Source organism: Salmo salar, chromosome ssa03 (assembly GCF_905237065.1).
Source record: "Salmo salar chromosome ssa03, Ssal_v3.1, whole genome shotgun sequence".
NCBI lineage: Eukaryota > Metazoa > Chordata > Actinopteri > Salmoniformes > Salmonidae > Salmo > Salmo salar.
The window spans coordinates 46,602,874-46,623,421 of record NC_059444.1 but is presented as its reverse complement, the minus strand read 5'-3'; the positions used below and the strand labels follow the sequence as shown (position 1 = coordinate 46,623,421).

General features: G+C 42.6%; 1 protein-coding gene across 2 annotated transcripts in view; it reads left to right on the top strand.

Moving 5' to 3' along the window:
• The first annotated feature begins 2,052 nt into the window (after positions 1–2,052).
• The window catches only part of LOC106600538 (zinc finger protein 512B), an 85,463-nt gene continuing 66,967 nt past the window's right edge, over positions 2,053–20,548 (top strand). The window contains exons 1-3 of one of the 2 annotated variants that reach the window (XM_045714901.1): positions 2,053–2,306; positions 2,725–2,911; positions 12,983–13,095. In XM_045714901.1, coding sequence (XP_045570857.1) covers positions 12,984–13,095 — 112 coding nt within the window. In that variant the 5' untranslated portion in view covers positions 2,053–2,306; positions 2,725–2,911; position 12,983. The remainder of the gene's footprint in view (positions 2,307–2,724; positions 2,912–12,982; positions 13,096–20,548) is intronic. The other variant, XM_014191962.2, reaches the window with a different exon arrangement.

Genomic DNA, 20,548 nt, shown 5'->3' with positions numbered 1-20,548 from the left:
AGATGAAAGGAGGCAGGTTTTTGGTCATGTTACTTTCACTTTACAAACTATTTCAAATCAGTCCAGAAGAAGAGAAGCAGAGAAGGAAAGGTGATGGAATACATTAAAACAGCATGCTTAATAATTCCTTCCTAGAGGCAGGCCTAACTGATTTAACATAAATTGACAGGTGAAAGCAAGGGCTCCGCCACATAGCTTTCACTGTCAAGTCATGTCTCATCAGTAAGCAGTGGTGTAAAGTACTTAAGTAAAAATACTTTAAAGTACTACTTAAGTCGTTTTTGGGGTATCTGTACTTTACTTTACTATTTATATTTTTGACAACTTTTATTTTTACCTCACTACATTCCTAAAGACAATATTGTACTTTTTACTCCATATATTTTCCCTGACAACCAAAAGTACGCGCCACATTTTGAATGCTTAGCAGGACAGGAAAATAGTCAAATTCACACACTTATCAAGATAACATGTGGAGAACACAACAATCTCAGAGTGTTGGAGTGTGAACCTGGCTATCTGTACATTTTAAAAACAAGAAAATGGTGCTGTCTGCTTTGCTTAATATAAGGAATTTTAAGTGATTTATACTTTCACTTTTGATACTTAAGTATATTTAAAACCAAATACTTTTAGAATTTTACTCAAGTAGTATTTTACTGGCTGACTTTCACTTTTACTTGAGTAACTTTCTACTTACTTTCTTACTTACTTTATTGTCCCCATGGGGAAATGTTGTTGTGGTGTCAAGTACACATTTAAAGTGGCATTTAAATATAAAACAAAATTGACAATACAACTTTCATAACAATTACATACCAATAAAAAAAAATCTTAAAAAAAGACTAACCTGCTGACCTTACTGAGTCGATAGGAACATTAGCCCGAGCTATTTAGGAGGGATATCACACCTTCTATTAAGGTATCTATACTTTTACTCAAGTATAACAATTGGGTACTTTTTCCAACACTGTCAGTAACTACTTCAAAATGTGGTGGAAAGTAGCATACATTTTACATCCATGACCCTGCTTGGGCTCTGATATTGCCCAGCCCTAAAACAAGTATACCCTGCCCTCTTCTGGGGGTTTAGGGGAACAGCCAGTGTGCACAGATTACATCATTGTTTCTGATGTTTCCATTTATAGGAAATATTAGGTAATGCTGCCTGACACCAATCACACCCTGAGAGAGCTGAAGTCTCCTCTGGTTGTGTGAGCCCACTGTACATGGCTATGATACCACATTCACTGTAAGTGGCCATGATTCAGAGTGGATACAGAAGTAGGCCTACAGGCCACATACATTAGACCTACATATCATTATATTACAATTGGCTCATTCATCCCCCTCCTCTCCCCTGAAACTATTCCCCAGGTCGTTGCTGTAAATGAGAATGTGTTCTCAGTCAACTTACCTGGTAAAATAACGGTAAAATAAATAAATCAAAATTAACTGAGTAACATGGAGAACATTTAGCCACTCATACAGAAACTTGCTGACTTTAACAGAAATATAATAATAATGACGATGGTGACAATAATAATCATCATCATAAGTAATCGTTTATTAGCGGGGAAAATAAGCGAAACTTTCAAGTGACCTTGTTTTTCGAAATTGATTTGGTTTGTTGGAATAAAATGACACCTCAGCAATGCTCAACCATAATAGTCTTCTTATCGTCTCGTAATTTATTTCACATTCTCTATCAAATTGATTGATCCGCTTCAGAGCTGAAAAGCCTATTCAATTCTGTCCCAGTATCACTATGCAAGTTTTGATTGCTACGCTACCAGTGGTTTATTTTTTGGATTGACTGGCATGATACCCACGAAACAGCACAAAAACACATTACAATCTAGGGGCTATTTTTGCCGAGCGTTCAGTTGGCTACCTGAAACTACGCTTAACGATAAAAGCCGAATGTTTAGTAATATTAGGCGTACCTTATTAAAACGCTTAATCAAGCCTGGTTTTAAGAATGTAGCCTAACCCCTTTTCGTCATGACCGAACGGCGTTACGTCGGATGAGCTGTATCATACCGTCAGTTTTATACCGGGTTTATTAGGCAGAAAGCCCGAAATTACATGCTCGATAACATTCATAATAACGCGAGAGTTTGTAAGTTGCCTGAAGACTGTAGTTACAACTGTCAAAGGTAGAGTGGGTACGCGCATAACCCAACACACTACTTACTATATTACTGTACACGGCCGCGAAGATAATATCCGTGTAAAAAAATAACCCCGAGGTAAGGAACCGCAGACGGCAACGAATGCGACCGAGGTCGAATCTTTTCCTTCAGGTTCGTTTTCTTTTACTCTAACTAACTCTCTTGCAGCTATCGAAAATGACCGCACTAAACATATTTTTGTGCCTCCCTTTGCTCCGGCCAGCGCAATGATTTGTTCTACTCCTCCTTCGTATTAAAGTCGCCATTTTGCTTCACTGCCTATATAAAACCTTGTATTTAAAATATTATCTTCAAGGAGACGGAGACGGCTCTATCTTTCCTGCCTGCTGATTTCATATTTGTTGAGTTTTCCAACGAGACGATTGAGGTTGAATACGTGCCTCGTGGTTGACATATTAATGCATGAGAGGGGGCAAGTGATGGCTGGAAAAATTGTGAAAGTCTCTAGGATTTAAATTGGAATTTCCCTTTTCCTCCTCCCGCTCCCTCTTCTTCATCGCCCCCTCCTCCTCTTTCCTCGGATTCACAGAGGGGGCTAAGGACCGACCGTGACGACTGTCAGTCCGCCTGTACCAACGCTCAAGACGGCAGGTGTGATTGCCATGTAACACCGGGAAAGGCGCATATACCGCGCGAAGTGTAGCCCTACCGCCTGACCCTTACGTGGGTGACCCGGGCCACCCAGCCGCTTGTGCTGGGTGACTCCGACATTCCAGGTAGGTGTGGTCTTCTGGAAGCCAACGTCCCGATGATATTCATCAACAACACTGTAAACATTGTTGCCAGCAGCGTTCAAATGCACCAATGTAGAACATTATCATACGCAAACAATGTTGCTACAATGTAACCATCTAGAGTAAAACAGACGCAACTCAACCTGCCGTTTTCACCCAGATATGCCACATGTATCCTACGCGACCAAGAGGTGAATATGGCAGGTTGTGTTAGATTTTTGATTGACTGTGTGCCTGTGCAGCCTTCAAACATGTACGTGTTAAATTCCCCAAATAGCTCCAACCTTTCACTTTGCTGCTGTTATTTTTGTTAATTCCCTAGTAGGCTTTAATTTTATTCCATTGCAGGCTTCTGGGTTTCTGTTTTGGTTGCAGCCAGCTGTATGATGTCCTGGTTTCTAACTGTCATGAATTGGAAAGTAGGCTTACAAATGTAGGCAATACTACAAAAGTAGCAGTATAATAGTTGCAATGTAGCAGTAACAGTGTTGTATAACAGTAATACAGAACTCAAACTGTGTGTGTGGCTTCTCCTCTTTGATCAGGTGTGTTCACCTCAAAAGTGTGTGTTCAAGGTGCACCACAAGTATGCCTGGTAGTCATAACAGTGCCTTGACTGTGTAGCAGTTGTGTGTTCACTTCAATTGGGTGTAAAGTAAATGTGAATACAGAATATTCTATACTGTGAATTAGGGCTGGGCGATAAATCAATATCAATAATTATCGAGGTAATTACTTCCGTCAATAATGATTTAAATACATTTTTGATAATGTCGATATAGAATAATTAGGTACAGCAGTCCATTTCACCTCTGTGACGCAGCAGGAACGTGCAGAGAAGTGACAATATGCACGTGGCGTGGTATATGCCCACTAAACACCACTTATCACCTCGAGTGATGGAGTAGCCACTATTAATCACGAAAAATGAGCGATGTAGGCGAAAACAGTGCAGTGATAGCCATGGAGAAGGAGCAGCTTACAATTAAGAAATTATTGATAAAAAGGGTTAAACAGTTTCAGTAATTTGGAAGTGGTTTGGATTTTTGAAGTCCGACAAAGAGCAGAGGAATGTTCGGTGCAAGTTGTGCCGTAGACGGGTGGCTACCAAGTCTGGTAATACAACAAACCTTTTTCAACATCTGAAGAAAAATCACTTTGGAACATGCAGAAAGTTTGAGTTTGTGCCACGGTATTGATAAACGCCCCTCAAGCACCAGCCAATCTAGGGATGTTCGCCCGAAGCAGTCAACACTGATAGCGTTTATGCAAACATCGAATAGACAAAGACATCACAAATGTTATTATGCATTGCATTGCTAAGGACATGCTACCAATTCGCACAGTCGAAAAGGAAGGGTTCAAGAGGCTTATCAATTTAATTGATCCCAGGTACGTGCTCCCTGGCCGCAAACATTTCTCTCACACCGCACTGCCTAAACTCTATTCCAAGTGTAGGGAAAAAGTTGACGAACAGCTCAAGACAGATTTGACCTATTTTGCTACTACTACCGATCTGTGGTCTGGTCGCACGTCAGAAACTCATATTAGCCTCACTGTCCACTATATTGACAGAGTGGAATCTTCTAAATAAATGCCTTTGGTTTTTTTAGGCATTCTTGAGTCTGAATAAGATATGAACTTTTTAAAAACATTATTTGATTAATATCGTAATAATTATCGTTATCTAATGAAATATATATATATATCGTGCATATTTATTTGCCATATCGCCCAGCTGTACTTTGAATATGGAATATAAAATATATATTTTTAGTTTGGTTGAATTGAAAACTGTATTGCAAATCAAAAATCAACCATGGTACATCAATAAACGAATCAACAAAAATGAATTTGTTTTAGTGCCAACAATGTTATTGACGGGACAGTCAGTCAAGACACAATAGAAAGTGTTGCAGATATCTTAGGACTATGAAGGTGCATAATGTCTGTCTGTCTGTCTGGCCTAGTGTATGAAACTCCTATCAAAATCTCAGCCCTGCAGTCTTATGGCTTGGGGGTAGAAGCTGTTATGTAGCCTTTTGGTCCTAGACTTGGCGCTCCGGTACCACCATACAAGGTTAAATTAAAAGATTGTTACCTGAGCCACCACATGAATGACCCTTTGTGTACTGTAGTAATTCATTAGGGGAAGGACATAAATATATGCGTACTACGCTGAGAAAGCATGATGGTAGGCCTAACTCTAATCAATTTTACTAAGCATAATTAGTCACTGTCAGAAACAGTGGCAGTCGGTGCTTATTTCGATTACAGCATATTGAATGATTTTAGTTCATATTCCATTCACCCAGCTCAATGTTACATTGATAGGCATAGGCTACTACTTGATACTCAAATGTCCCCTGTACCCATCATGAGGTTGCTACAACCTAGTCTATGAATGAAAGTTTATAACGTAGGTGCACAGGTCAAGAGACAAATTGGAGTAGGTGACAAACTGAAGTGACAAACTGACATTCAATACTGCCTTGCACACACTTGCCTGCATCTAGCTGATCTTAGGCCGGTTACAACAGTTGGGCGTACAGAAGTTGGTCTTAAATGCCGGGCATAGCTACGTCTGACTTTGGGATCAGAATTTACACCTGTTGCACCAACCAAAAATAAGACTAGTCCTAGCTAAGTCTGGCATAGGCAATGCACGTTCATGTGATTTGATGCTTCATAATGATGGTTTCTAGGCAGTGGCCATTACTAGGCTGTTAACATCCTCGTGGCAGTGCTAACACATTGCAAGGCATGTCGATTCTCCCATCACTTAGCAAAGCCTACCACGATGTATTCACGTTTTCTTAACCACAACTAGATGGATTGATCAATAATTACTGTGGGAATGAATATCACTGAATTACAAAAATATTGGAATAAAGTAGGATAATGCCATTGAAGGCATTTATCATATTGTTGCTTACTGAAACTCCTCATCCAACCGTTTTAAATACTTTAAGCTTTATACTTTAGCCATGTGTGGTCAACCATCATTTCATGATTGGGACAGCATTTTCACACTGCTTTGAGACAATCATGGGGACTCATCATGATAACTAAGATCTGACATTTATAGATTTTTCATGAAAACAACGTTTTGATATTTTAGTTATTTGTTAAAATGTTAGCCAAATTGAGGTGAGTGTTCATGATGTTGGTCTTTAACAGAATTTTTGCTAGCAGGTTAGCTAACTATTTAGCCTACACTAGCCTACTGTAGTATAACAGGTGAATTATTTATCTCTTCACTCGTATAGTAGCCTAGGATATATCCCGACTAAAAGCCATTGACTTGTCTGATAATCAATAAATGTGATTTTGTTTCACTGAATCTCCATCAGCTCATCTATTAGTTTGCTAATATCTGATCAGACACATTTAGCATGCTATGTAGCATAAATCAGGTGTATTATTTTGCTATTGACTCACGCATAGGAAATTAGGAGGTTATGAAATATGAACTCTAGACTCACATACTCTTGAAAATATAAATTGCTATTATTTGCTGTGCATATCATGAAAACCTTCTCCCTGCTAAGCGTAGAATCTGGGGTGTAATCATTAGTCCAAACAGTTGCAAAACATTCTATTAAAACAAGAGTTTCTATTTGACAAATTAAGGTAGGTCCCTCCACCTTTCGTTCCATTTTAAGAAACATTTTGCAATCGAATTGGCGGAATGAATACACAATAGGACCATCATTAAGTTTGCTGACAACAGGATGGTGGTAGGGCTGATCGACGACGATTAGACAGCCTATAGGGAGGAGGTCAGAGACCTGGCAGTGTGGTGCCAGGACAACAACCTCTCCCTCAACATCAGCAAGACAAAGGAGCTGATCGTGGACTACAGGAAACGGAGGACCGAGCACACCCCCATTCACACATACGGGGCTGTAGTGGAGCAGGCTGAGAGCTTCAAGTTTCTCAGTGTCCACATCACTAAGGATCTATCATTGTCCACGCCTACTAATCAAATCGAATTTTATGTCACATGCGCCAAATACAACAGGTGTAGACCTTACAGTGAAATGCTTACTTACAAGCCCTTAACCACCAATGCAGTTTTAAGAAAAATAAATGTTAAGTAAAGAATAGAGAAGTTAAAAAATAACAAATAATTAAAGAGCAGCAGTAAAATAACAGGAGCGAGGCTACATACAGGGTGTTACGGTACAGAGTCAATGTGGAGGCTATATACAGGGCGTTACGGTACAGAGTCAATGTGGAGGATATATACAGGGCGATACGGTACAGAGTCAATGTGGAGGCTATATACAGGTGGGGTATCGGTACAGAGTCAATGTGGAGGCTATATACAGGGTGTATCGGTACAGAGTCAAGGTAATTGAGGTAATATGTACATGTAGGTAGAGATTTTTATTTCACATTTTTAACCAGGTAGGCTAGTTGAGATCAAGTTCTCATTTACAACTACGACCTGGCCAAGAAAGCAAAGTAGTGCGACACAAACAACAACACAGAGTTACACATGGAATAAACATGCGTACAGGCAATAACACAATAGAAAAGAGAAAGTCTACATACAGTGTGTGCAAATGGCGTGAGGAGGTAAGGCAATAAATAGGCCATAGTAGGAAAGTAATTACAATTTAGCAAATTAACACTGGAGTGATAGATGTGCAGATGATAATGTGCAAGTAGAAATACTGGTGTGTAAAGGAGCAGAAAAGTAAAGAAAAACAATATGGGGATGAGGTAGGTAGATTGGGTGGGCTATTTACAGATGGACTATGGACAGCTGCATCGATTGGTTAGCTGCTCAGATAGCTGATGTTTAAAGTTAGTGAGGGAAATAAGTCTGATAGATGACCTGGAGCCAGTGGGTTTGGCGACGAATAGGTAGCGAGGGCAAGCCGACTACTGTAGAGCATACAGGTCGCAGTGGTGGGTGGTATATGGGGCTTTGGTGATAAAACGGATGGCACTGTGATAGACTGCATCCAGTTTGCTGAGTAGAGTGTTGAAGGCTATTTTGTAAATGACATCGCCGAAGTCGAGGATCGGTAGGATAGTCAGTTTTACGAGTGTGTGTTTGGCGGCATGAGTGAAGGAGGCTTTGTTGCGAAATAGGAAGCCGATTCTACATTTAATTTTGGATTGGAGATGTTTAATATGAGTCTGGAAGGAGAGTTTACAGTCTAGCCAGACACCTAGGTATTTGTAGTTGTCAGAACCGTCCAGAGTAGTGATGCTAGTTGGGCGGGCGGGTGCGGGCAGCGAACGGTTGAAAATAATGCATTTAGTTTTACTAGCGTTTTAAGAGCAGTTGGAGACCATGGAAGGAGTGTTGTATGGCATTGAAGCTTGTTTGGAGGTTTGTTAACACAGTGTCCAAAGAAGGGCCAGATGTATACAGAATGGTGTCGGAGCACCCGGAGCAAGAGCGACATTGTTGATATATACAGAGAAAAGAGTTGGCCCAAGAATTGAACCCTGTGGTACCCCCATAGAGACTGCCAGAGGTCCGGACAACAGGCGAGGCAGTCATTTGAGAAACCAAGGCTGTTGAGTCTGCCGATAAGAATGCGGTGATTGACAGAATCGAAAACCTTGGCCAGGTCGATGAAGACGGCTGCACAGTACTGTCTTTTATTGATGGCGGTTATGATATCGTTTAGTACCTTGGGCGTGGCTGAGGTGCACCCATGACCAGCTCGGAAACCGGATTGCACAGCGGAGAAGGTACGGGGGGATTCGAAATGGTCAGTGATAAGGTTTATTAACTTAGCTTTCGAAGACTTTAGAAAGGCAGGGCAGGATGGATAGAGGTTTAACAGTTTGGGTCTAGAGTGTCACCCCCTTTGAAGAGGGGGATGACCGCGGAAGCTTTCCAATCTTTGGGGATCTCGGACGATACGAATGAAAGGTTGAACAGACTGGTAAAAGGGGTTGCAACAATGGCGGCGGATCATTTTAGAAAGAGAGGGTCCAGGTTGTCTAGCCCAGCTGATTTGTACGGGTCTAGGTTTTGCAGCTCTTTCAGAACATTTGCTATCTGGATTTGGGTGAAGGAGAAGCTGGGGAGGCTTGGGCAAGTATCTGCGGGGGGTGCGGAGCTGTTGGCCAGGGTTGGGGTAGTCAGGAGGAAAGCATGGCGAGCCATAGAGAAAAACGTTTTGGAGTTAGAGCTACAGGATGCAAATTTCTGTTTGAAAAAGCTAGCCTTTGCTTCCCTGACTGACTGCGTGTATTGGTTCCTGACTTCCCTGAAAAGTTGCATATCGCGGGGACTATTCGATGCTAGTGCAGTCCGCCATGGGATGTTTTTGTGCTGGTCGAGGTCAGTCAGGTCTGGAGTGAACCAAGGGCTATATCTGTTCTTAGTTCTGAAATTTTTGAAAGGGGCATGCTTATTTAATATGGTGAGGAAAGTACTTTTAAAGAACGACCAGGCATCCTCGACTGACGGGATGAGGTCAAAATCCTTCCAGGATACCCGGGCCAGGTCGATTATAAAGGCCTGCTCGCAGAAGTGTTTTAGGGAGCATTTGACAATGATGAGGGATGGTCGTTTGACCACGGACCCATAGCGGATGCAGGCAATGAGGCAGTGATCGCTGAGATCCTGATTGAAAGCAGCAGAAGTGTATTTGGAGGGTGAGTTAGTTAGGATAATATCTATGAGGGTGCCCGTGTTTACGGATTTAGGGTTGTACCTGGTGGGTTTGTTGATCATTTATGTGAGATTGAGGGCATCTAGCTTAGATTGTAGGACTGCCGGGATGTTAAGCATATCCCAGTTTAGGTCACCTAACAGAATGAACTCTGAAGATAGATGGGGGGGCAATCAATTCACATATGGTGTCCAGGGCACAGCTGGGAGCTGAGGGGTTTGGGATGAGTTGGACTGCAGAGTGAAGGAAAAGCAGCCAACAAGTGCTCAGCATATGTGGGAACTCCTTCAAGACTGTTGGAAAGCATTCCTCATGAAGCTGGTTGAGAGAATGTCTAGAGTATGCAAAGCTGTCATCTAGGCAAAGGGTGGCTACTTTGAAGAATCTCAAATATAAAATATTGTTTAACACTTTTTTGGTTAGTACATGTTTCCATATGTGTTATTTTGTAGTCTTGATATCTTCACTATTATTCTATAATGTATAAAATAGTAAAAATAAAGAAAAACCTTGGAATGAGTAGGTGTCTGAATTTTTGACTGATAATGTACACGCATTGCCTTGACTTATTCCACATTTTGTAGTGTTAAAGCCTGATTTCAAAGTGGATTACACAGTTTTCGTATCTCACCCATCTACACACAATACCCCATAATGACAAAATGAAAACATGTTTATAGAAATTTTACAGAAATATCTATCTTACGTAACGTAAGTATTCACACCCCTGAGTCAATTCTTTGTCGAAGCACATTTGGAGGCAATTACAGCTTTGAGTCGTCTTGGGTATCAGCTTTGCACATCCCATTTTTCCTTGCAGCTTTTCTCAAGCTGTTAAGTTAGATGTGGACTCCAATCAAGTTGTAGTGACATCTCAAGGACTATCAAAGGAAATTGAGCTCAATTTGGATTGTCATAGCAAAGGGGTGTGAATTCTTCTGTATTTCATTTTCATTTACGAAGCATGTGACAAATACAATTTGATTTGACCTCTGTTTACCCACACACACAGTTCACTTTCTTAGCAGCCTCCTACAGCATCATCACTCTACTCATTATATAATTCCTTCTCGCATTTACTGTGACCAGGCCAAACCTTCAATACCATAGCCGCTAAACGCTACACAGCCTACATTGTTGTCACCATATTAAGGTTATAGTCAACAAACTAGAACTAATGCGTGAGTAAACCCACAATCCAATTAATGTGTACAATCACACAATACAGTGTACAGCAAGCAGTTTAGCAGTTACACCGGTGGGCCCCGTGGTTTTCAATGAATAAAACAGGAGCTTACCTTGACTTGGAAGAGTTAGTGTTGGATAGCCTTAGCCAGCTAGCTAACGTAAATAGCATTCATCTCTGTTTAAATCAGGTTGTTGAGTTGGCTAAATTAGCTGCATTAGCTAAGTAATTGAATGTTTAAAACAATAATTACAAGAATACAATGAAATATAGCTAGCGCTCCATCTCTCTGCTGCTTCTCCTTCAAAACTGTTCAACTAGTGTCTTTCTCTCTTTGAGTCAACTACTCACCATACTTGATGCACTGCAGTGCTAGCTAGCTGTAGCTTATGCTTTTAGTAATATATTTATTTCTTTGATCCTTTGATTGGATGGACAACATGTCACCTCATACTGCAAGAGCTCTGATAGGTTGGAGGACATCCTCAGGAAGTCGTTATAATTACTGTGTGAGTATATGGAAGGGGTTGAGAACCATGAGCCTCCTAGGTTTTGTATTGAAGTCAATGTACCCAGAGAAGGACAGAAGCTAGCTGTCCTCTGGCTACACCATGGTGCTACCCTACAGGGTGCTGTTGAGGCTACTGTAGACCTTTGCAAAACTGTGTGTTTTAATCAGTTACTTGGTGGCGTGAATATATTTAATATAGTTTTTTCTAAGGGTAACTTTTTCAATGTTTCACTATTTTAATTGGTATGAAATTCACTTAGTCAATTCACTTTATTGCCAGCAATATACCACCCTGCATCCCACTGCTGGCTTGCTTCTGAAGCTAAGCAGGGTTGGTCTTGGTCAGTCCCTGGATGGGAGACCAGATGGTGTTGGAGATTCAGTAGGAGGCACTCTTTCCTCTGGTATAAAAAAATACCCCAATGCCCCAGGGCAGTGATTGGGAGACATTGCCCTGTGTAGGGTGCAGTCTTTCGGATGGATGTTAAATGGGTGTCCTGACTCTGTGGTCACTGAAGATCCCATGGCACTTATTGTAAGACTAGGGGTGTTAACCCCGGTGTCCTGGCTAAATTCCCAATCTGGCCCGCATACCATCATGGCCACCTAATCATTCCCAGTTTACAATTGGCTCATTCATCCCCCCTGTATCTATTCCCCAGGTCATTGCTGTAAATGAGAATGTGTTCTCTCAGTCAACTTACCAGGTAAAATAAATAGTAGGATGATCCTCCACTGGTCAGCAATATTTCATCATCTGTTAACCAGTGTGCTTTGGGGTGATGATGGCCAGAATCAACATGATATACTGAAGATCTTCCCTCAGAGACCAGGCCATTCCCCAAACTATTTAATAAAATGCCATATTGCATTCTGTCTTTGTGGTTCATTTGGTTAAGCCTGTACTTGATTCATCTGATTACATGGACCAGGCATGAAGGCTACACTCCAGCCCACTAAACTTAATGCTCTCTAAATAGAATAAAAAAATGCATTAAGAAGCTATAGATAGTGGAATGAGGTATTCCAGCCTAATATATCGATGCAATTCTTGATTTCAGTCCATGCTTGGACTTCTCTTCAACACAATGCTAACTTATTATTGTAAAGTGCTTAGAAATCAAAATGTGTCTATTACTGCTAGTTCTTTTCTCTCTCTCTCTCTCTCTCTCTCTCCATCTCTCTCTCTCTCTCTCTCCATTTCTCTCTCTCTCTCTCTCTCTCTCTCTCTCTCTTTCTCTCCATGATGGTACATTGGCTCTGTACTACTGTACTCCACTCCCCTCTAAGTGGCTTACCATGGAGTTCAGTTCATATGTATCTGAAAGTATTGATTTTTAAATGAAACATGGAAGGTCATGCTCTCATTTTACCTTAGGATGATGGCTTTGCCTCCATCTGGATAGCTTAAATACCATTTCCAGGGCTGGAAAAGTCATTTTTCTGGATGTTGAGAGAGAATTGCAGAAAAATACTTTTAGCAAGGAAAATAATTTATGTTGATTAAATGTTTGTTACATTTAGTGTGTATTTAATATTGACCCGTTTGTAAGTTAGACTACCAAAGTTCCTGAAACTTCATATCATAGTTATGACACTGTGATTACAGATTAGTGTGTACAACTAGTCAACTGCAGACGACCATGTATGTGTCTGACTGAAACATAACTGTACCTATATATTAATCTCCCTCTCTTGTCCCCAAGCATGGAGACCCCCAGTATCCCCCGGCTGGCGAAGCTGTCAAAGGGTCGTCCTCCAAAGCAGGCCCACCCCCAGGAGACTGCCAGGACCACAGCCCCTGAGAACAACAAACACAGTAGGTGACCTCTGATCACAACCATGCACAGTCACTGTCTATGGGCTTTGTTTCAGCACAGCTCTCATGAGAGCAGTTGGAAAGGAGAAGGGCGTTCATTGATAGGGTTGAGTTGGGCGGTAAAAAGGGCTGAGTTAACAGGAAAAAAAGGAGGAAAGTGGAACATATTATGAGTAAATATAGAGTGGGAGAGGCAACAAGCCTTCTGGAACATCTGATGAAGGATAAGAAGGTGCACAAGAAAAAAAAAGGAGAAAAGTAGAACATGTTTTTTGTGAATATGGAATGGATGATCTCACAGAACTTTTGGAAGGGCTACAGAAAGAAATAGAACGTGAGGAGGAAGTACCTGCGGTGAGCACCAGCCCTGTCCTGGTGATGACAAGGATGATTCTGGTCCAGTGGGAGTGAGATTTGTGGAGAGAATGGATGATCTCACAGAACTTTTGGAAGGGCTACAGAAAAAATAGAACGTGAGGATGAAGTACCTGCGGTGAGCACCAGCCCTGTCCTGGTGATGACAAGGATGATTCTGGTCCAGTGGGAGTGAGATTTGTGGAGAGAATGGATCCTTGTATTCTGGCTGATCCAAATGTGGTGTCAGGTTTGGTGGAGAAGAGATTGGGAACTTTTGAGTTGGTGTGGAGGATCAGCGGAAATGTAAGATTCCTGGTGTCAGTGCAGCCCGCCGTTTGGTGCGATGCAGACCCAGTGGAGAGCGTGGTGAAACGGAGAAGACATTGTCTGTCTTGTTGAGTTTTGATGCAGAGTCTTTGCCGGACAAGGTCAAGTTAGGATGTGTCAGTTATCCCATGAGAGATTTTGTTCTGAAAATACTACTGTGTTTTAGGTGCCAAGCTTATGGTCATGTTGCAGGAGTGTGTAGGAGGAAGATTCTTAGATGTGTGCAGGAGGGCATGAGACAAAGAAATATGTAGTATCCGTGGAGAAAGTTGTGTGTGTTAGATGTGGGGTTACCCATGTGGCTGGAGATCGGAGATGTCTGGTGAGAGAAAGGCAGGTTGAGGTTGCCAGGTCAGAGTAGTATAGAAGGGTTGTATGCTGAAGTAGTGAAGAGTGGTAGAGGAAGATGGGTACAGGGTGAGGGATCCTGAGAGGATTTCTGTGAGTAGGCAGAGACCAATAGAGAGTGATGGGAATAATATGTGACCAACCGGCTCAAATCGGTATTATGTAGCAAAATTTGAAATTGTGTTTTTTACATTGGATAAAAGTAGAGACGCTGATCTACAAAATCGTATATCATACACTACAGGGAAAGTAATTTTGCTTTGAAAGTTGATAAACTTGTAAACTCACATTTGAGAAAATGGCCTTTAAATATTTTGGTACTACTACTGGAGAGCCCTTCTTTGTCTAAACCCATTCAGCATCGTTCACACCCTCTTAAGCTTCAGGTGGGTCCTATGTGGATATTCTATCAGTCAGTAACCTATCCAAACATACCAACAAACTGTCATAGCTAGCAATAATTGACTTCAGTAAAAATTCAAGCCGTTTGGATAGTGAGCAAGTCTGGATGGAGTAGACTGTGGAATCAAATTCCAATCTAATAAATCAAAAGATCTTGATGACTGCTTATACAATAAGACATACTTGGAAAACCAGGCCTTCTCTAATATGAACCAGTTGTTTGGTTGCTACAACACAGTGTCTCAGGCCAGACCAATGAGAGTCCACCAGGTTTAGCCTCCTACATGTTTCTGTGTTAATAATATTCAGCTTACTGTGGATGTTTTACCCGTTGTGGTGTCTGTGTGTGTGAGCATGCTCCTCATTATGTCTGACTGCTGTTTGCCATAGTGAGAGGTCTAATTTTGCAGGACAGATTTTACAATTGAAGAAAGAAAAGGGAAAAATTGTTTCCCTATGTATACGTGCAAATGTGTGTGTGTTAACTTCAGCCAAAGCATTACTAAAAAAATGGAAAGCATGACAAAAATGTAGTGTATGGTCTTGGGTAGTAATTAGATGAATTTTCTTGATCATATGCAAGGCATTTAGAGGGGAGTGTGTGTGTGCGTTCGTGTTGCGTGTTTTTTCGGCTTGGGCGATATACCGTATACCGAGGGGGCCATTCTTTTAACTATAAGTTAATTATAACTAGAAGAAATCTAAAATGTGTCAAATAAATGATATCAGCTCAGGGCTCCCGCTATGCATTTGGTTTGCTAACTTGCTAGCTAACTGTCTAGATGTCAAGATCAAGCTTCTGGGTTACAACAGAGACATTCAATCCTCTCCTGGATCAAGATTGTTTTGTGCGCCCCTTGTGTGCACGTTGGGTTATACGTATTCCATGGTATGGTACAGAATTTGCATACTGCCCAACGCTACGTGTGTGTTTGGTAATTATGGCGTGTGTCATGAGAATGAGGCTGTTTGTCCTTGCCCCCCCTCCCTGGAAATATAATGTATACTAAAATAAGCAGTGAATACAAATGGTTATGATCAACTCAGCAAAAAAAGAAATGTACCTTTTTCAGGACCCTGTCTTTCAAAGATAATTCGTAAAAATCCAAATAACTTCACAGATCTTCGTTGTGAAGGGTTTAAACACTGTTTTCCATGCTTGTTCAATGAACCATAAACAATTAATGAACATGCACCTGTGGAACGGTCGTTAAGACACCAACAGCTTACAGACGGTAGGCAATTAAGCTCACAGTTATGAAAACTTAGGACACTAAAGAGGCCTTTCTACTGACTCTGAAAAACACCAAAAGAAAGATGCCCAGGGTCCCTGCTCATCTGCGTGAACGTGCCTTAGGCGGACTGCAGATGTGGCCAGGGCAATAAATTGCAATGTCCGTACTGTGAGACGCCTAAGACAGCGCTACAGGGAGACAGGACGGACAGCTGATCGTCCTCGCAGTGGCAGACCACGTGTAACAACACCTGCACAGGATCGGTACATCCGAACATCACACCTGCGGGACACATACAGGATGACAACAACAACTGCACGAGTTACACAAGGAACGCACAATCCCTCCATCAGTGCTCAAACTGTCCGCAATAGGCTGAGAGAGGCTGGACTGAGGGCTTGTAGGCCTGTTGTAAGGCAGGTCCTCACCAGACATCACCGGCAACAATGTCGCCTATGGGCACAAACCCACCGTCGCTGGACCAGACAGGACTGGCAAAAAGTGCTCTTCACTGACGAGTCGCGGTTTTGTCTCACCAGGGGTGATGGTCGGATTCGTGTTTATCGTCGAAGGAATGAGCATTACACCGTGGCCTGTACTCTGGAGCGGGATCGATTTGGAGGTGAAGGGTCCGTCATGGTCTGGGGCGGTGTGTCACAGCATCATCGGACTGAGCTTGTTGTCATTGCAGGAAATCTCAATGCTGTGCATTACAGGGAAGACATCCTCCTCCCTCATGTGAACCCTTCCTGCAGGCTCATTCTGACATGACCATTCAGCATGACAATGCCATCAGCCATACTGCTCGTTCTGTGCTTGATTTCCTCCAAGACAGGAATGTCAGTGTTCTGCCATGGCCAGCGAAGAGCCCGGATCTCGTCTGGGACCTGTTGGATCAGAGGGTGAGGGCTAGGGCCATTCCCCTCAGAAATGACCGGGAACTTGCAGGTGCCTTGGTGGAAGAGTGTGTTAACATCTCACAGCAAGAACTGGCTAATCTGGTGCAGTCCATGAGGAGGAGATGCACTGCAGTACTTAATGCAGCTGGTGGCCACACCAGATACTGACTGTTACTTTTGATTTTGACCCCCCCTTTGTTCAGGCACACATTATTCCATGTCTGTTAGTCAGATGTCTGTGGAACTTGTTCAGTTCATGTCTCAGTTGTTAAATCTTATGTTCATACAAATATTTACACATGTTAAGTTTCCTGAAAATAAATGCAGTTGACAGTGAGAGGACGTTTCTTTTTTTGCTGAGTTTATATGTTGCTTAACTTGCTTAGTTGCATTACTGAGTCACCCAGAGTGGATTTGCTTCATTTTTTAAATTGTTTTTATCCTTTATTTAACCAGAGAAGTCACATTGAAATGTACATCTCTTTTTCAAATGAGCCCTGGCCAAGAGAGCAGCATACATATAGTTACACACAACACAACATAAAACATAACAATGAATGGAAGTTAAAACAGTGGAGAGTGCATAAGAGAGCTTATAAGAGCAGGTTATTCTTGTGGCTATGTGCAGGGTCAGGACTCATGAGTTTCTCATGTCCATGTCCAGGAATATAACCCTGGGCCCTTGTTGTAGTGTATAACTAGTTCCCAGAGTTTGACCAGGAATATAACCCTGGGCCCTTGTTGCAGTTTATAACTAGTTCCCAGAGTTTGACCAGGAATATAACCCTGGGCCCTTGTTGTAGTTTATAACTAGTTCCCAGAGTTTGACCAGGAATATAACCCTGGGCCCTTGTTGTAGTGTATAACTAGTTCTCAGATTTTGTCCTGGTCAGGTCACATGGTCCTGACCCGTTGTTATGTGTTATGCACTGTTCTGTTTCTCTAACTCTCCCGTGACTGGTTAGTTAATGTTAACTTCCTTTGGCTAGACGAATGGTAACTGACACACCAGTTGACTGATGGAGACCCGGAGTGTTCCCAGTACTCAGCGTGCCATGGTTTATACGTTCCTGTCTTTATTTCTCATTAAACATCTGCATATAAATCACACAGGGCTCTATTTTAACAAGCCTAATGCATTGGTGAATCTAAGCGCTGGCGCTAGCGCTATAGTTCCAGGGGTGGGTCAGAAATATTTGAGCTATTTTCACAGCTGTTTTTTTATGAGCACAAAAGCTGGTGGTGGCTCAAAAAGGCTGGGTTTTGATGAGTAAACAAGTTGTAGGTGTAATGAGGGCTTGGCCAGGAACATGGTAGCCTTGCCTTGAGCTCCTACAGGTTTCTACTTTTCCTAGTATTTTTTTCTAGTGTTTTTCTCAAATTTTCTTACTCAGTTAGTTTCTTGCATAACTTCATACATCTGGTAGAACTATTGGAATATGAATCACTGAGCACTCACCGTCCATCCAACATTCCCGAATTCCCAGAGATGGCGAAACAATGGTCCAGCCTCTTTGTTGAGGCACCCGATGGCCTTGGGAGTCCTAACGGAGAGAAGGAAATGAAGATGCCGAAGGAGAGGCAGATGTGGAGTGGTCTTAGTGAGATTGAGACGTCGGGCGACCGGTCCTCCATTACCGAGCATACTAGTCGACAATGTTGAATCACTCGTGAATAAACTTGACAAACTCAAAGCGAGGATCTCCTTCTAGAAGGACATCAGATTCTGCTACATACTCTGGTTTTCTGATAATTGCCTTTCCTCAGACATCCAAACAGATTATATACAACCAGTAGGGTATACAGTTGCTTTATTACCAATAACAAGTGGTGCGATGGGGGAAACGTATAGGAACTTGCGAGCTTCTGCGCTCCCAACTTGGAATAATTGGTCATCAAATGTCGCCCTTTTAACTTTCCGAGAGAGTTCTCAGGGATTATCGCTCTCAAAGATCTTCTTTGGGCCGTGAACGAACTGGAGACCGCAGACTTGGAGGCAGCGTTCATTGTCACGGGGGGACATTAAGAAAAGTAATTTGAGGTCCGTACTCCCCAACTATTATCAACACCTATTATCAACACATTGACTGTCTAACTCCGAAATTCTTGACCACTGCTATACACCTTTTTGAGAAGGGGTTAAGGCCCTTTCCCGTCCTCCTTTTGCCAAATCTGACCACAACTCCTTTTTGCTCCTCCCCGCCTACAAAGACTCGAGGGAAGTTTCGGTGGTCACGTCTGTGCAACGCTGGTTTGACCAGTTAGAATCCATTCTCCAAGACTGTTTTGATCACATGGACTGGAATATATTCCATGGCATAACATCATTGAATATGTCGACTCAGTCACCAGATTCATAAAAAAATGTGATATAGATGATGTCTTTCAAAACTTACACAAATCAAAAACCGTGGATTGATGGCAGCCTTATCAGGAAACTGAAGGAGAGAGATGCTGCTTATAAACATGGCAAGGAGACTGGGAACAATTGTATCGTTAAACAGTACAAATACAACTGACAGTACACAGATCAATCAAGATGGCAACACATTGTAAGAATTAAGGGTGAAGTGGACGAGCAATTCAGCGGGTCGGACACGAGGCATATGTGGCAGGGACTTTTAACGATCAGGGGCTTCAAAACAACTTTTTCTCCCGCTTCGAGCATAACGACTCTGAGTTGCTTAGGAGAGACTCTGAGGGCAACAAGGTTACGTGCTTACGGTCACCACGAAGGATGTATGTAAATCATTCAACCGTGTTAACCCTCGCAAGGCTGCCGGCCCTCAGAGCATGTGCAGACCAACTATCTGTTGAGTTTTCAGACATTTTCAATCTCTAGCTCAAGCTGTTATGCTAAACTGCTTCAAGATGTCCACTTTCATCCCGTGCCCAAGAAAGGGAAAGTTACTGAACTGAATGACCACCGACCCATAGCACTCACTTCCTACATCATGAAGTGCTTCGAGGGGCTAATCAAAGACCACCTCCTCGACACACTCAACCCTCTCCAATTCGCCTACCACACTAACAGATTGACGGATGACGCAATCGCCTTTGCACTGCACACTGCCCTCACCCACCTGGACAAGAGGAACGCATATTTGAGGATGCTGTTCATTGACCTTCAATACCATAGTGCCATCTAAGCTCATTAAAAAACTCACAACCCTGGGAATGAACTCCCTATGCAACCAGGTCCTGAACTTCCTGGACAGGCCGCCCCAGGTGGTGAAGGTAGGCAATGGTACCTCCTCCACCCTGATCCTCAACACGGGGGCCCCACAAGGGTGCGTCCTCAGTCCGCTCCTAAACTCCTAAACCCACGACTGTCCCGAGAGCCCTCACAGTGTTCTACAGGAGCACTATTGAAAGCATTCGGTCAGGCTGCATCACAGCCTTGTACGTCAACTCCACCGCCGCTGACCACAAGGCTCTGCAGAGGGTGGTACGCTCAGTCGAACGCACCATTGGGTGCTCACTGCCTGCCCTCCAGGACACCAGGTATTGCAGGAAGGCCAAGAAAATCATCAAGGACCTCAGCCACCCGAGCCACAGCCGGTTCTCCCCGCTTCCATCACTCAGATACGGATATTATAGGAGTATCATGGCAAAACTGGTCAGACTGGCCAATAGTTTCTACCCCCAGACCATCAGGCTGCGGAATAGCCACTAGGCAGCTACCTGCACCCCTGTCCCCTTCCTACCCCCCGGACTTCATACTCCTCCCCACTTGCTGCTCCCCCTATGGATATTCTACCACTACCCCACCTCCCCCCTCCCCAATTACCCTGCCCACACCACCCAATGGACATTTATCTTTGTTACAGCTGAAAATATGTATCTATACACTTGGCCAGTTTATTAGGTACAGCCATCTAGTAC